The sequence below is a fragment of the Pseudorca crassidens genome, chromosome 12 (assembly GCF_039906515.1).
Source record: "Pseudorca crassidens isolate mPseCra1 chromosome 12, mPseCra1.hap1, whole genome shotgun sequence".
In the NCBI taxonomy this organism is placed as follows: Eukaryota; Metazoa; Chordata; class Mammalia; order Artiodactyla; family Delphinidae; genus Pseudorca; species Pseudorca crassidens.
In genome coordinates this window covers 68,116,071-68,133,793 of record NC_090307.1, presented here as the reverse complement: position 1 = coordinate 68,133,793, position 17,723 = coordinate 68,116,071, and the positions used below count along the sequence as shown (strand labels likewise).

General features: G+C 44.2%; 1 protein-coding gene across 10 annotated transcripts in view; it reads right to left on the bottom strand.

Moving 5' to 3' along the window:
* PRR14L (proline rich 14 like) overlaps positions 1–17,723 on the bottom strand; it is a 57,015-nt gene that overhangs the window by 13,227 nt on the left and 26,065 nt on the right. For 5 of the 10 annotated variants that reach the window (XM_067700148.1, XM_067700144.1, XM_067700143.1 and 2 more), the window contains 4 exons: positions 8,664–13,839; positions 5,261–5,332; positions 4,454–4,625; positions 3,812–3,918 (listed from right to left, as the gene is read on the bottom strand). In XM_067700148.1, the coding sequence (XP_067556249.1) occupies positions 3,812–3,918; positions 4,454–4,625; positions 5,261–5,332; positions 8,664–13,839 (5,527 nt within the window). The other 5 variants (XR_010933210.1, XM_067700146.1, XM_067700151.1 and 2 more) reach the window with 5 other exon arrangements.

Genomic DNA, 17,723 nt, shown 5'->3' with positions numbered 1-17,723 from the left:
GGGGCTGGATGGGGACAGTTGCCCCAGCTGTATAGCCAGAGCGTGGAGCCCTCCCCAATGCCCCTGCAGCACTAACCTGGTGACCACCACACCACAGATGGGGCATTCGGGGACTGAAGCCCATAGTGGGACCCCAACATCCTGAGGGTTGTTTCCTGTGACTCTCCTGGAGCAAACGCCACATGCCCCAGACCACGCACCTGCAGCAGCACCCTGACACCCCGGGTGCCTGCCCTCCAGCCTCAGCTCAAGCCCTGGAAGGCTACTGTTGTTGTTTCCTGCTCGCCCAGCTCTGGCATTAGCAACCTGGCTATCCGATGGGCTGCAACCACACCTTCTCCAACAAAGTCAGACTCCAATCTTGGGGAGAGGGCCCCCTTCTCCCTTGGCCCTAGGATGCCCTTCAGAATTCCCGGTACACCTTAACAGTTACTCTCCTGTTATACTTTAACACTTTAAACTTCCCCTGTTTAAAATACTGTGTGGTTTCCATCTCCTGACTGGACCTAGACTAATAACATGATACTAAGGTAAAAGCCCTAAGGTTTTGCTAGACCAGGGGTCCTCACACCAGTGTACTAGAAGACTTTCCACAGACACACTGAAACCCAGCTCTAGGGTAATCAATCTCCTGATCTTTAAACTCCTGCACGTGACACACCTGAGAAGTGTCCTTACACTCATGTAAACGTCTCCATTCCCACAAATTCTTTTTTTTTTTTTTTTGGCCACACCACACGGCACGCAGGATCTTAGTTCCCCAATCAGGGATCAAACTCATGCCCTCTGCAGTGGAAGCGCAGAGTCTTAACCACTGGACCACCAGGGAAGTCCCCTCACAAATTCTTTTAGAACAGCCCCTATCCACCCTGAATTCTACTTTGGTATCTGAATAAAATCACTGATCTCACTAGGTCCTCCTCAGATATTAATGAAATCACCGTAAACGTGTTTTGGACGTGTCTTTCCCCACCTTATACACGGTTCCGCTAAGAGAAGAGCGGCTTTAGCAAGAGGGGACTCAGCCTAATTTCAGATATGGTGTGGAATGGGGCTGTCAGAGGGACTTGGCCTCACTCACCTCCTGACTATCATCAAACAATGCCTACTTAAGAAAGAGAGCTTCAGGCTTCCCTGGTGGTGCAGTGGTTGAGAGTCCGCCTGCCGATGCAGGGGACGCAGGTTCGTGCCCCGGTCCAGGAGGATCCCACATGCCACAGAGCGGCTGGGCCTGTGAGCCATGGCTGCTGAGCCCGCACGTCCGGAGCCTGTGCTCCGGCAGCGGGAGAGAGGCCACAGCAGTGAGAGGCCCGTGTACCGCAAAAAAAAAAAAAAAAAAAAAAAAGAGAGCTTCAAACACCAAAAATAGCTTGGTCATGTATTTAACCGTACACAATGTCTTTTCAAACTATTCTCAACTCTCATGCACAGTCTGTTATCACTTAGAAGAACATTAATCAAATCATATAAGGAAATATTTAAGTCAATCATTCATTTTACAAAATATTACAACTTCTACTTCCTGTTAACAACAAAAATTGTATGAGCTGCCATGCCAATTGGTTTGCAGTGATACACTTTTCTCCTACATTAAATATTGAAGCAATCATGAGATTTACATAAATTGATGGATTTATTTCTGATTTTTTACATGATTCTTAACTGTTCCTAAAAGTCTAATAATGAGTATTCATGCATGTATACACATTTACTGAAGCAATATCATGCTTTCTAACATACTCACTTCACAATTTATTATTTTAGCTATAAATTACATTGCTTTATTACAAATTCAAAAAATGGGAAATTCTTATACATAACTTTAATTTTGACTTATGGCTTTTAGAAATCTACGTTACAAGAAGTGTACCATAATTTATTTTTCAATGGTCTGTATGATTTTCTTGAAGGTAAATATTAACATATTTACTGTTTCATACCCGCAGACATGGAGGGGAGGCTGTATTCATTGTACCAGGTCATTTTAGGTAAGAGACTTGAGCATCTGTGGATTTTGGTATCGGGGGGTCTCCTGGAACCAATTCCCCGAGGATACTGAGGGATGACTATATTATAATTGGAAGGCAGAAAAGTTAGGAAGTAAGAATGATTTGGCCAATGGGCTTGAATAATAAAAACTGCCTTCACCAAGTAAGCTGTATTTCAAAAATTTTCCATAAATTTAATGCCCTAAATCGGCACCTTCAAAGTGTCTATACAAAAGTGTATTTGAGGTAATAAAAGCATTTTACCAAGATGTCTTAGGTAAAGATTTATTGAAGATCTTGTATTTTCAACCCTTTCATTATATAGGATTAAATAAAGTGCCCTTAAGTGAGAAAGTAACATAGAATTCTTAGGTATCTGAAACTGGTCAGATCCTCTCGGTGCACGTCCCATAAACTGAGCCACTGCTGGCCTCCAAAGGCTGGGTGACAGAACCCAAGTGAGTCAGCACTGTTTGATTCTTTGCTTTCAAAAAAGATTAGGTGATAAATCATTAAATATGATTTGATGATAGATCACTCTGTGATTTTTTGATATTACTTGACAGAAGTTGAAAGGATTGAATGTCATTGTTCTATTAAAACTCTTTGCACTCCCAACTACCTATCTTTATTAATAAGGTTTTCCAGAACTTCTATCTACACAAAAATTCAAGAGAGAATACCATGATTCTGAACCCTATTTCATTCTAGTAAAAAGTACTATTCAACCCAGGACATCTGAAATACTTTAAAAATTTCTCTTGAAAAGACATGGTAGGATGATCAATAAAAGAACTATAGTATAAAAACACAACACGTTAAGATAAGAACCACGTGGGAAAAGTGGAACGTAAATCATAGTAACAGTTAACTATCACATTTGTGTTGTGTGAAGCAATAAAATAGATATAGTGCACATTTTTTTCTCAACTGGACTGTACAGCAATCTTAAGTGTTGGGAATTCTTACTCACATTCTACAGGTAAGTCCTTGAAGCTCAGGAAGGTGAAATAACTTACCTTGGGTTAATCAAGGGACACAGGCTTCCTTCCATTTGCTGATGAGAAATTAAGGAGTGAAATCCATCACAAGAAAACATAACTCTGGAGATCTTTTAAAAATGTTTATATCTTCATAGTATCTGTGTAATATACATCATCCCCAAACTGGAATCATGTCAAATACACAATTTGGAATCACGCCCAACCAATATATAATTTAGTAATCTTTTTCTTTCCACTTCACTTTATAGGAATTAGCAATCAGCTCTGTCATAAAAATCTTTAGAATCCAAATTTTTAAAGGCTATACTATGGACCATAACATGGATCTAGCATTTTCTTGGGGAAAAAAAAAAAAAAAAAGACATCTTTCCTTCATGATGTGTAGGTCCCTTCCCAGTTTTGTGCACAGAATGTTGTGAGCCTGGGCTGTGGGGTCGGGTAAGACCTGTGAGAGACAGGAACTACCTGTTCTGTCATGAGGGACACTCAGGCCTAACACAGATTTCTCAGCTACTGAGCCTTGGCACCGTCACCTAAACCTGGGGACGACGGCTGTGCCTACCTTCCAGCACCCTTGGAGGATGAACTGGGACTGTGTACACAGAGCGACAGCACCCGGCATAGAGAGCTCAGGAAAAGTGATCGAGAACGCGTTCAAATATCCCTGCACACAAATCTCTGGCCACAGTACCGATGAATTCTTTTGGATAAATTCCTAGAAGTATAACAAAAGCTCAGAGTATATGATCATTCAAAAGGTCATTATATTCTGCCAACTTCCAAAAAAGTGCACACATGCACGTTAGAGAAGGCGCTCACCTTTTGGGTCGAGGAAGGCCCATGGGGGTAAGGTTAGGGTCTGGCTTAGGAATGGTTTTCCGGATGCGAATCTGTGAGACCTTCTTTGGCCTCTTCTCCGGCTCAGTCTATTTTTAAGAAGAAAGATGGTCAGGTTGTAAGACATTCTAAATATATGAAGTCCCCTTTCCTGACACCCATCGCATTGCTTCCTCAGTGTACAGATGACTTCAGGAAGTAGTTTATGACAAAGCTCCCACCCCCCGCCACCCCCACTCCTGACAACAGCGTTTTCAGCAACCACCCCCTTTATGTTACTGTACATGCAGTTCAGATACTGAGATTATCAATATGGAAATTTGCAACTGTTGGAGACAGCAGATACTGCAAAACTGAAGCACACCATTGTTCACTCGTCTCTGAATGCATGAAGCTTCTCGCTCTGTGGTTCGGTTCTCTAAACACTGTTAAATGTGTCATCAAGAGAAAAGGGTCTGGAAGGCGACGAGGAAGAAGAGATTCAAGGTATCCTTTACTGTCTTGCTAACCTCCCGTACTCAGCTGAAGGTAAGGTGGTAGCAAAGAGACTCAGGGGCCCATCTGTACCTGTCACATCATCTGTGGTGCTACCGCCACCTGACCCCACAGGCACTTTAAATTTACCTCTTTCTGTTCTGGGGGGCTGCTCTGTGGTCGGGGGCACGGGGCTGTCACACCATCCAGCTCATCAAATCCAGGAACCGGGAACTCGGAGGCTGAAAGCAGGAGCTTGCTGACAGCTGAGTCTGTTACCAAGCGAGACTTTGGTACCAAGGCAGGGAATGGAGGCTCTAGCCTAGCACCACGGAGAGAGAGACAGAGAAGAACGACATGGGATGGGTTCACCTTCTATGTTGGCACATTCGTCTTAACATCCAGACAAGAGCTGAATGACGTTCCCAGTAAACCTGTCCTCCTGACACTTCTGGACACACCTGTGTCTATACATGTAAAAAACGACGAGAATGTGGTCAATCCACTTCACTGTGATGGAATAACGAACAAGGAAGATGCAGTGAATAAGGAAAAACGTAAAAAGGAACAGGTTTTTTGTGGGAAGAAGACATTTAGTGAACTGAACAAAGGGACTGTGCTCAGACGACATCAATCCCATCCGGGCACTGAAATCGGCTAAATGACTGAGCAGTATCTTAAGGGGACTTGTGGTACAATGAGCTGGCTAGGGATTTTGACGTTTTTTTCATAAATGGGATTGATCACACAACTTTAGTTACACAGGTTGAACCTCAGATTGTTCATCTGAGAGATGTAGATCAGGCTTAGAAGGAGAACAAGAGGTCAGAATTATACCATGCCCGACCCACACCAGCCACCAGTGCCCTCGTCTCCCACTTCTCTCTCTCTCTCTCTCACTCACACACACACTGCAAACCACAAGCCCTCACGTGCCAGGCGCCACTGGAGCCTCACCTCACATGACTGCCGCTGGTGCTGTAAGCAGCTTCCAGGTCCGGAAGAGGCACGGACGGTAACGCGGTGTGGCTGAAGTGGAGCAAAAGTACACGAGAGGCAGGTTAGGGCAGCGGGATGGCAGGAGAGGCTCTGGTGTACCGTGGGTTTGGAAGGATGCTCAATCAGAGCCCAAGGAAGACGAGAAGTGTCAGTCACCCAGGAAGACGAAAACCTCCCTCCCAGGCATGAGAATTACATGTACGTGCCCATCACTGGAATGGAGGCAGGCTAACAGGAGGATTATATTCTAACTTAAATGGAAAGAAGGCAGGGAGAGATATACAGAGGACAGTAAGAGAAAGGAGGAGGACAAGAATACCCTTAACCTTATACCTTTTAATCAAGTTGTTGAACGTGTATGTTAAAGTTTTTAAAAAGTAATTTAAAGATAAAAATACACTCCTCACTTCTGTATTAACCGTATTAAAATAAAATCTGCCAATTTCTATAAACTTACAAAAAATTGTGAAGAAACCTTATTATCTTTAAAGCCGAGTTCCATGTAAAACATGGCCATGTAGATGAAAACTGTTCACAGGGCTAGTTCCTTTATAATTAAGCTTTGATTTTTATAGATGAAAAATGGTATTAATCACTTATAGATACATTAATATGCATTGATGGAGAGCTTTTGGTACCCCTCAAAGTAAAGCTTGTATCCATTTCTACTGAATTTAGACACAGTACAGGTTTAATTAATCAGATGTTTATATAATGACCATATAATCCATCTCCTCTGGGAAGTTAGAGAAATTTGTTCAATGGCTGAAACACAGATAAATCAGATTGTTAGAGAGCTTAGCACCAATCTGGAATACTGCGAAAAGGGCTGACCAAATCAGAGGCCTCATCTGGGTCTAGCTCAGCTGACACAGCAACCAGCTGAGTGACCCAAGTTAGAAAAAAACATGTGCCTCAGTCTCATCATCTATAAAAAAAAGGCAAAAAAGATGTCTGTTTGACCCATATTATGGAGTGCTGGAGGATGAGGTTCAAATGAGAAAACGCTGTGGAAACATAAGTTAATTTAATCTTGGTTAAGTCTTGCTTTCTGCGGCTCCCCAATTTATCACGCTTAACATTTCTAAGTGTGTCTACAAACACAGCAAACTTCTAAGCTCTAAGCCAAGGATATATATGATGTTAAGGCACTTTTAGAGCCAATGAGAAAAAAAGTTCCCACAAACACCACCCCTACCACTTCAATTAAAAAATAGGGACTTCCCTGGTGGCGCAGTGGTTAAGAATCTGCCTGTCAACAATGCAGGGGACATGGGTTTGATCCCTGGTCCAGGAGGGTCCGACATGCCGCATAGCAAGTGGGCCTGTGCACCACAACTACTGAGCCTGCACTCTAAAGCCTGCGAGCCACAACTACTAAGCCCGCGTGCCACAACTACTGAAGCCCGGGCACCTAGAGCCCGTGCTCCACAACAAGAGAGGCCACCGCAATGAGAGGGCCGCGCACCGCAACAAGGAGTGGCCCCCACTCGCCGCAAATAGAAAAAGCCTGCGCACAGAAACAAGGACCCAACGCAGCCAAAAATAAATATATTTTTTAAAAAAATTAAATCTTTAAAATACAGGGACTTCCCTGGTGGCGCAGTGGTTAAGAATCCGCCTGCCAATGCAGGAGACATGGGTTCGATCCCTGGTCCGGGAAGATCCCACATGCCACGGAGCAACAAAGCCTGTGCGCCACAACTACTGAGCCTGTGCTCTAGAGCCCGTGAGCCACAACTACTGAGCCCACATGCCACAACTACTGAAGCCCACACGCCTACAGCCCGTGCTCCGCAACAAGAGAAGCCACCGCAATGAGAAGCCCGCGCACCGCAATGAAGAATAGCCCCCACTCGCCGCAACTAAAGAAAGCCCGCGTGCAGCAACAAAGACCCAACGCAGCCAAAAATAAGTAAATAAATTTTAAAAAATAATAAAAAAATAAAATACATATATATACACACATATATATAATTAAATTAAAAGTAAACTAAAAAATAAAATAAATGAAATGTCAGATACAGGATCTAAGGGAGAGAGAAAATATTCCCCACCAGAAAACAGAAAAGTCAGGTGGGAAAGAGTTCTGGAAGAGGGAAAAGGGTCATAGGGTCATTCACCTTCACAGGGTGAAATGAATAACTACCCTCCATGCTACCTTAGGACTGGACATAGTTTAAAGAAGATAACATGATTTAAAACTGAGTGTTACAGACACAGAGCAGAGTTTGTTGTAGAGGCAAACAAACTACGCAACAGAAGCAGTGCACCATCATTTAAAACAATTTGATTCATCCTGTTTTATTTTTATGGCTGCCTGATAAGAAGTGAACATTTTCCTGTTTTCCTACAGGACAAGACTCACAATCAGCCACATTCAGGTTCTGGGGTGCCTTTCTGAAGCTCTTTTATTTAGTTAGTTTTCTGCTAAGATGCTGGGTAACTTCACAGTATGCCCCAGAAGCTTTTCAATGACAGAATGATTCTGCATGAGAGACTCTGCCCAGACACACAAACAACAAGGCCTCTCCCAGGCCGTTTGGAATTTTAAGGCTTTTTTGGTGTTGAAGTTTTAAACTACAGCAATGATAAGGGCAAACCAAATGATGTTTAAAGTTTCTGTTTATCTAGAGGATTACAAATAGGAGGATTTAACTATTATGCCTAAAGCAGATCTTCAGGGATGTAACTCCCAAATTCTTTTTCTTCTCTCATTTCCTATTAGAAGGTAAAATGATATTGGTGAAATTATTTTCAACTATTCTCAGTGGTCAAACCACAAGAACTCTTTTCCAGTTCACTTAAAATTCTATAAATTCTATAGCTATTAATATGTAAACACCAATCTCTGAAGCTTCCCTGCTCCAGAAAGAAACACATAGATTCCTAAACTAGATTTGGTGATGCCTATGTAATTAATTAGTTTATTTAAAAAGTATTTCTTCTGTATCCTTTACACACCAACCACTGAGTTAGGTGCAGGCTGTTATAATACCTTGTGAACAAGTAATAGTTACAAGTCACAAGTCACTACTTATAGTAATGGGATATGTTCTTTGCAAGGTGAGAGCAAGAGGAGAAAAGGAGAGATTCAAGATTTAATGGTTCACAGAATTAAATGGACAGAACAAAGGAAGGTACAAAATAAAGGGTTCTGCAAGAAATCTAGACCCTTCAGGAAAATTAGAGGGGGCTACACTTCAGAATTACTGCTGCATGTTCCTAGCAGAGATTGGGCAATAAACAGGAAATGGCAGGCACAGACTCTGTGCCCTGAATTTTCAGGAGCGCCCTTTCCTCCCCCCAATGGTAGGATGCAAACATGGGACTTCAGCAAAGAACAGGGGACGGATTTTACCTGCTCATGGTGCCCAGAGGTGGCTGCCGCTTGCTGTGAGAGGAATCAAGAGCAGAGACTTCGAAGGGGCAGGCAGAAGGCCCGTGCTGGCTCCAAATGGACAGGACTCGGCCCACCGAGTAGGGCAGAGAACAGAAGACCTTGTCTGCTATGGAGGTGGGAGACCGTAACCCTTTCAGACCCTGGGTAAACTGGGTCAGGAAGAGCCTCTGCATGGTGGGCATGTGGCTAGAGCAGCTCCGTTTTTTGGTCCAGATTCGGTAACATCCTGGGGAACAAAGTGCTAGGAGTGTGTGAAGGCCAAGGACGGAGCAGCCCGCTCTGGTCTGGACTATGGTGGTGGCTCCATGGTCTTGGAGAGGAACTGGAGGCTGCAGTGGAGGCTGGGCGCCTGCTTGACAGTACAGGCCAGGGTCTTCCCTGAACATGGCCACCCCAGGGCAGTCGTGGGCCAAGAAGAAAGAGAAGGTCCACTTGGGAGGTGAAGACGGGCACCGGCGGGCCTCTCCTAAGGCGAGCCTCGCGGGTGCACAGTGCTCGGGAAAAGTCCTTGGGGACTCGGTCCCGCACTCGGAGCCCGACTTCACGTGAAAGGATACTGGGAAGATTTCGGAACCAAACAACAGGGATGGCATCTTGTCGCTCAAATCTATGAAGCTCATTTTGATGGCTTCGAGCGAATAAAGCGTCAAGGGTTTACTGTTAGGCCTCCTGTCCCAATCACTATGTGCCAACCATGGATTCAGCTGTGTTGTGCTGTAGGAAAACCCATCCAGGAGCCTTTTGTATCTGAGCCTCTTGTAGCTTTTAGCCACTGGAAGAAGGTCAGAGGAACACCGCCGATACCGCAGCTTCTGGGTCTTCGTGGCTGGGGCCAGTCTGGAGGCAAGGATGGACAGCTTGCTGAATAAGGCTGATTCTTTGGTAGGCTTCCGAACATTCAGGCTACGCGAGGGCTGGCCTGGAGTGGCCTTCTGCTTTGGTACGTGGCTAACAAGGCTCCTGGCAGGGGCTGTTTCAGGTTCCAGTTGCGTGGGTGCAGACACAGTATGTGAACTGAGAAATCTGTATGCGTTTGTGGGGATGGTTTCAGAGGAGCTCTTTAAAAATGTAGAATTTCTGATTTTACTTATTTTCCTCCCCATGTTGACTAGCTCCTGGCAGGAAACTTTCTTACACGTTCGGTGGGGCTGCTTCTTTAAGGGAAGCACTCCTTTCTGATGTGAAGTGTTCCCAAAGGCACCGTGTAGTTCATCACGCCCAGCGGAGTTGGGGTCTTGTGCTTTCCGGGGGACATCATGGAGGCAAGGGCCTGCGCAGGACTCAATGTCCTTTTTTGATGGGCGACACAAGCTTTCCTCCTTTGGGTCTTTCAGCTTCTGAAACCCTGCAGCAGTGTCGCCGCCTGTGGCTGGCTTTGCTAGGGTGATATTTTTCACCACGGTGGGCTCAGCTTTGCAATCCTTAGGTTGGCTCTTACTTTGCGCCTCATCTGACAACATATTAGATGATGTGCATCGTTCCAAAGCTGCATGTGCTTCTTTTTGATGCATCTGTTCCTCTTCCTTGTAGTCCGAAACCTTCTGGCTCTGTTGGTCCTCAGCAACACGCAGCACCCTCGGGGGTTTAAGATGGGTCTGAGACACCTGGCTCATGTTATCACCATGAACACCTTCTCTGACAGTCATCTCTTCGGACTCCTCCACAGCAGGAAACTGACCCCGTGGTCCCCTCTGGTGTTCTGTAGTTTCTTCTCTTTTCACTTCGGCTTCTGTTTCCATCGTCAAAGGCGAACTTTCCGCAATGAGGGCTGTGCCGCTTTCTTTGCTAGGATTACTCTTATCCCTTGGTGCTCTTCCTTTCATCTCAGGCAGGACCATGCAGTCCTTTACATTCTCACAGGGCATTTCACCATCTTTTGGTTTAAAAAGGTTTTTCAGGTCAGTTTCCTCACTATTCATAATTGTTTCTGATTTTTCTTGAGACAACGGATACAAAGGAATTATCTCAGTGGATTTCAGGCTTCCCGGGGGAACAGAGTTCTCATCTTGGTGTCCAGAAGATGTCAGTTCTTCTGAGGAAATTCCAATGGCATTTCCCTTGTCGTGCTCAGAATTTATTTCTAGTCTTGATCCTTCAATCATTCCTTGTGTTTCTCTCAGAGATGCTTCTTTAGCTTGCTGTTCAAGATGAATATAATTTAAAGACACATTTATTCTATCCAATACTCTTACATTTGGTTTATGATCTGCCACAGACCCTGTCTCAGGGGCACAAGAGTCTGGACACACTTCCATTTCACAGTCTTTTAACAATCTGCATACTTTCTCTTCACGTGATTTTTTAATTTCGAGAGAGTCTGCTGTCGAGGAAGCAGCATCTTGGGAATCTGAATCCTGGTCCATCCTTCCCATAAATGCAGCAATAGGCTCTCCTCTTTGTGACAGCACACTCCTTGAGGTTTCCTTTAACACTGGCCCATCCTGCCTTGCACCCCCATCAAGAGTACTAGACGCCCTTATGTCCAGAACGCCTTCTGTGTCCTTAACACTACAGCCTGTGGAGACCATGTCTGCCATACCGTCTATGGGCTCCTCACAACCAGAAATCCTTTCAAAGGCCCCTTTCTTCAGGCTTCCACCAGACGATGAGCTGTTATTGCCTGAACCAACTGGCAGATCCTTCAGGCTATGGCTCACCTCTCCATTAGGTATTGCGACCACCTCTCTCTGGTCGCTGCCTAGTGTCTCCTTAGCTGGGTTATCTTCACTTCTGCATTCATTGGATCTGTTTGGGTTACTCTGGCAGCCGAGGGCTTCATCTGCCTTCTGCTCAGGAGTTTCAGCTGCTTGGTTCATGTTTTTAACACTGGTGAACATAACAGTAGGAAACTGGTCCAGCAATTTTTCAGGACTTGGAATGTTTGCAGGTTGGTTTAATTCCTGTGCGGCACAATCACAGATGTTATGTTTACAAAACACAGTCTCTTTGGGTGTGTCCTGTTCTTCTTCTTCTAGCCCTTCCTCGCTGGGATGGATGTGACAGGTGGAGTGGATGGTCCTGTTTGGAGCTTCACTATTTAACATGCCTGCCGTCATTTCGTTTCTGATCTTACCTCCTGGAAGCCTGCCTTCAGTTTCTCCCCCATCTGGCTCACTTTCCGCCGATGTACAACTCACTTTATGGATGCAACTTTCCACGGAGGCTTCTCTCCCTTGGGGGCGGTGATCGCTGTGCTGAAATGCATTTTCATACTTGGTTATCAGACAGTTCTCAACTCCCAGGATGGTTTCGCTGGGCTCCAGGGCAGCATGGGCAGAACACGCGCTCTCCTCTGGGACGTTTTTTCTTACACAAGGGCAGCTAGAGAGATCCCGAGATTGAATGCTTTGACATTCCATGGCAGAGACCTCTTGAGGCAAGCCTGCTGCTTCTTTCTGATTTGAGAGAAGTCTGGAATGCAGACCTTCTGCTCCTGAATCAGCTGTTTCAGTTTTTCTTTCTAGGCTTTCTGATTTGCTGTTTAAGGTGGGATTGTTTGAAGAGGCACCACAGGTTCTGTCACCTGGTGGAGAGATGTCTTTCATTTTTGTCTTTACAGGAACAGTCTGGGTACCAGCAGTGACATCTGCTCCATCCTCTGACGGAGGGTGCTGGCTCTGTCGGGAGCCCACGCTCGCTGCTACAGGCATCTCTTTGTCAGTTGGCAACTTCGCATGGTTTTGAGAATTAAGGGACACTTGATTTAAAACACATTCACTTCCTATTTTGTTTACAACTAGTTCGTTGGCATGAGGAAGTTCATTCACCTCCCATGCAGCGCTCTGTTTCTCTAAATGGGGACCATCGTCCTGGGAGTTCTGTACAGCTATTTCTGACTCAGGTCTGTCATCAAATTCTAGGGCTGGCAGTAACGGAGCAATGTCTTTCTTGGGTTTCAACACCTCATTTATAGAACTTATCTGGTCCTCTGGCATTAAACTCACAGGGGATTTTCTTTCAATCAGAAATCCATCATGTGATGCTTCATTTAACTGGGTGCTGCCTTCCAGATTTCTCTGGGTGCTGACTAAGGAGTCAGAGTCTTTACTGTAAATCTTTTCCCTTAACATACCAGGCTCTATAGTGGTTGTCTGTTCTGGCTCTTCAATCTGCATCGAGAAGGAAAAATGGTTCTCTTCAGAGTGTGTGCCTGGATAGCTTATATTAGCAAAAGTTCCTCTATGGTCCTCATGATTTGCCAAGTTATCTTGAATGTCTAAAGTGATTTTTAAATCATTTTTTTTAAACATTATTTCCGTGGCTTCAGTAAAAGAATTGGGCATTAAAGAACTAGAGCAGTCTGTACGGATACTGCCGTGAGGGCAGTAGTGATCGTGGATATTTTCTTTGGGGAAGTCAACAGCCTCTTTTTTTCCAGAATAGTGACCACTAGCATCCTCTTCTGCTTGCCTGGCATTAACAAGAAACAGTTCCTCTCTTTCACTCCTGGGGTTCAAAGGCTGTTCATTTTCTTCTCTAGAAGCCAAGTTCTTGCTTTGATCGTCCCCATCAAAACAGGAACTGTCTGTCTTTTTAGCAGATCCCTTTGGCAAGCTATCACCATCAAAACCACACTTTTCTGAGGATGTTGTTCTGGATTCTGGACCAGACAAACATGATGTGAAATGTGAAACTTCAGAATTTTCTTCTAAGGGTTCTACAATAACCACCTTTCTCATGGCTTTGGGACTACCATGTGCAGAACTGTGTCTCTCACTATGGTGGCCAGGAACCTGTTGGCGATTGTCATCTGCTTCACAGACAAGTTTTAATGTACACAACTCTTCCTTTCCATCGTCCACTTTGGAAATGGCACTCTTCCCTGGTAATAATGACAACCAAGGAGGACAGGTTTTTAGTTCTTCACATTCTTTTTCTTTAGTTGCTTCTATTAATCCAGGGTCCACAGAGTTTAAAGGCTCTAGGGAAACTAATGTGCTAGTCTCTGAAACCTCACCACTGGTCGTGATTTTGTCTATTTCTGGGTATCCGCTGCACCCAGCTGAGAGACCTTTACTTACATGGCCATTCTCATGTCCTTCATTATTATCCGTCTTAGTCCCACTGACCTTCATACCTTGTACTTCCTCAGTAGATTTTAGCAGAGTTTCAGCTGTAATTTGTACATTTCCTTCTGCACAAGAGAAAGAAATCCAAATCAATATGTAATCATTAAAAGAAACAAACCATTTGCTATATCATCATAAATTTAATCATGCACCAAACGGCAGCAACAAAAAAGACCCAACTCACAAAGAGAATTGCAAAGTTAGTGTTACAATACCATTGGCCTGTTCTTCTCTGCAAAATATGACAGAGGGCCAAAAGAGTACCTGGAAGAAAGAGGTTACTCTGAACAAATGCCTTTCTTTAAATGTTACTTACTTAAATGCACTTACCTAGCTGGACAAATGAATATAATGGGGAGACATATGCCTAATTCAGATCTTAGGAAGCTTCCATCCTAAAGCATTAATAAAGTAGACTCACAATAAAATAGCTTATATTACTAAATGCCCATCTTCTTAACACTTGAGTAAACAATAGATAAAATTATCTCTTTGACAAAGAACAGTTATACATAAAACCTATGTAAAAGAGATTACTCTTTAAGTTGAATATTAGTCTTGAACCCAATTACCTGCAACGCTTGCCTCCCTACAGGACTGGTCATTAGTTGGTAATTATTGAAGGTAAGTGATAGGTACACAGCGGTTTAATACATTCTCCTTTCCACTGCTGAATAAATGTGAAATTTTCCGTTACAAAATGTTAAAAAACAAACAAAAAACCTTTCTAAGCAGAATATAAACACATTCATAAAGAAAGAGTTTACTGCACAGAGTTTCTCTGAAATTCTAGGCACACGATGTAATATAAAGAAGTTCCCCAAACGTGCTAATCTACAAAAGATTTTTCATCCTTCTCTCTTTACAGAAAACAAACCCGAAGCTATTCACATTAACGTAAATGTAAATGTGTATATGCATGTACGTATACATGCATGTACATAACAGGACACCTGCATTAAGCAGATAAAGCAAAATGCAAATCCATCTACAAATCTAATTCCCACTAGAACATAAGCTCCACGAGGGGAAAGATCAAGTTTGTTTTAGTCTCTCCACCTCCCTACTGTCTAGCATAATACCTGGTATGTAATAGCACTCAATAAATATTTGTGAAGTTAATAAATGACTACAGTTGGGTGACATCAGCAAATGCTATTAATAATGTCTTCCTAGGGCTTCCCTGGCCATTTCTTAACTAGTTCTGAGAGCAGCAATTTTGAGAGAAAGAGCAGTGACTCTGAAGGCAAGCCAGCTGGGCTCTGTGATGTCACCCACCTCTCTGAGTCTCCTTTGTAAAAAGAGGGTAAGTATACTTACCTCAGTGTTACTCTGGGGATTAAATTAAATGATACATATAAAATACCACCTGGGGGCTTCCCTGGTAGCGCAGTGGTTGAGAGTCCGCCTGCCGATGCAGGGGACACGGGTTCGTGCCCCGGTCCGGGAAGATCCCACATGCCACGGAGCAGCTGGGCCCATGAGCCATGGCCGCTGAGCCTGCGTGTCCGGAGCCTGTGCTCCGCAACGGGAGAGGCCACACAGTGAGAGGCCCGCGTCCCGCAAAACAAACAAACAAACAAACCACCTGGTACAGTGCCTGCCATATAAAGGAGAAGTGTTTTTCCTTTGTTCTGCTCTCTCTGATTCTTATTTTACTGAATCTGAGAATAGCTTAAATGATAAACTTAATAACTAGGCTAGGACACAGCATTTAGAAATACTCAGAGTCACCAAATACTAGATACATAAATGTGTGCTGCATTCCATAAGTGTGCAAAGCTACCAATCACTGACAAAAGGCAGCCTTGAAATCCTAATGGTCCACTGAGTATTTATCTTTGAAACTGACCCACTTTCCATATCATAGCAGACAATTCTAACCTATTCATGAATTTCTAAGCAAAATACTCCAAATGGTTTTACTATGTCTCTCTGCTGGACGCAGCAGCATTCACGAAACCGGTCATGTATATTCTGGCCCCTCCCCCACTCCCCTCACCACACTAGTCCTATCCCTCACTATATCTACTCAGGAAAACACTAAAACTCTTCATCCAACCCCAAACCATTTACTGTGCAAGGCACTTAAGGCAAGATTCACGCTTAGAGCCCCCACCTGCTGGAAGACCGCCTGTTTTCCACACGTCCAGTCTTAGTGGGGAGGCCGGGGAGCAGCTACTTCCCAGGTGGTGAGCAGAGGAGCAGGTGGGGAAGAGGGGTTGTGGACAGCACGAAAGCAAAATGATACTCTGCCTACTCTTTTGGCTTGTTTTTAATCACATTTATTGTGAAATCACAAAGAACTTTAAAGGAGCCTTTAAGAAAGTTTTCTATTTATTAGTAAGTTTTCAAAAGGCCATGGAACACTGACCTGGGTACTCATCTGTAATGTGGGAGAAAAAGAGTATCCACATCACAGGACTTGTAAAGATTAGATGAGTCGGTGACCTGTCCGTTACTTCTGACAGGTAAAACTGTCAGAAGTGCCAGACGGAGTCCACGCTTAGCGAGTGCGAACCACTCCCCTGGAACTTCACTCCCTTGCACAACATCTCTATCAAAGCCTCTGTAAGGCTGTTTCTCAATTATGTGTCTCATTTATCAGCTCCATGAGACTGGAGGTATGTGAGGGCAGAAACTGGATCATAATGATCGCTGTGTACTCAGTACCCAACCGTGACCCTGGAGACTGGCAGGTACATACAGATGTTAGCAGAAAGAAGAATTAAATGAGGGAAGGTGTTAGAAGTATTAGGTACACTGGAGGGTGAAATGTGTATTCTGTGAGGTATGTGCCCACTTAAGAAGCACAGGAGTTTCATGACCTCAGCTGAAGATCCTGGATTTGTAGTTCTATGATAACTGCTTAATGGTGCTTGTGTTCTCAGAAATTGACAAACATCCTAAAACTGGTATGAAAATGCAACGGACACGTAACAGCCAAAACAATCTTGAAGAACAAAGCTGGAAGACTCATAATTCCTGCTTTAAAAACTTACTACAGGGCTTCCCTGGTGGCGCAGTGGTTGAGAGTCTGCCTGCCGATGCAGGGGACATGGGTTCGTGCCCTGGTCCGGGAAGATCCCACATGCCGTGGAGCGGCTGGGCCTGTGAGCCATGGCTGCTGAGCCTGCGCATCCGGAGCCTGTGCTCCGCAGCGGGAGAGGCCATAACAGTGAGAGGTCCGCGTACCGCAAAAAAAAAAAAAAAAAAACCGACTTACTACAAAGCTACAATAATCAAGTCCGTGTGGCCCTGGCGCTGGGGAGACATAAAGATCAATGCAGCAGAACCCCGGGTCCAGAAACAAACTCTAACATTTATAGTCAGTTAACTGATTTCTGACAAAGGGACCAAAAAGAATACCTTTCCAACAAATGGTCCTGGAAAAAGTGGATATCCACATGCAAAAGAATAAATTTGAACCCTAGCTCACATCACACGAAATAATCAACTCAAAGTTGATCATAAACTTAAATGTAAGAGCTGAAACTATAATAAACTCTTACAAGCAAAACACAAGAGTAAATCTTCATGACTTTGTGTTAGATAATGATTTCTTTCTTTCTTTTTTAAAAATTTATTTATTTATTTATATTTTTGGCTGCCTTGGGTCTTTGTTGCTGCATGTGGGCTTTTCTCTAGTCATGGCGATTCACGGGCTTCTCATTGGGTGGCTTCTCTTGTTGCAGAGCGTGGGCTCTAGGCGCACAGGCTTCAGTAGTTGTGGCACTCGGGCTCAGTAGTTGTGGCTCAAGGGCTCTAGAGCACAGGCTCAGTAGTTGTGGTGCATGGGTTTAGCTGCTCCGCAGCATGTGGGATCTTCCCAGACCAGGGCTCGAACCCGTGTCCCCTGCATTGGTAGGCAGATTCTCAACCACTGTGCCACCAGGGAAGTCCCAGGTAATGATTTCTTAGCTAAGAAACCAAAAGCACAAGTGATTAA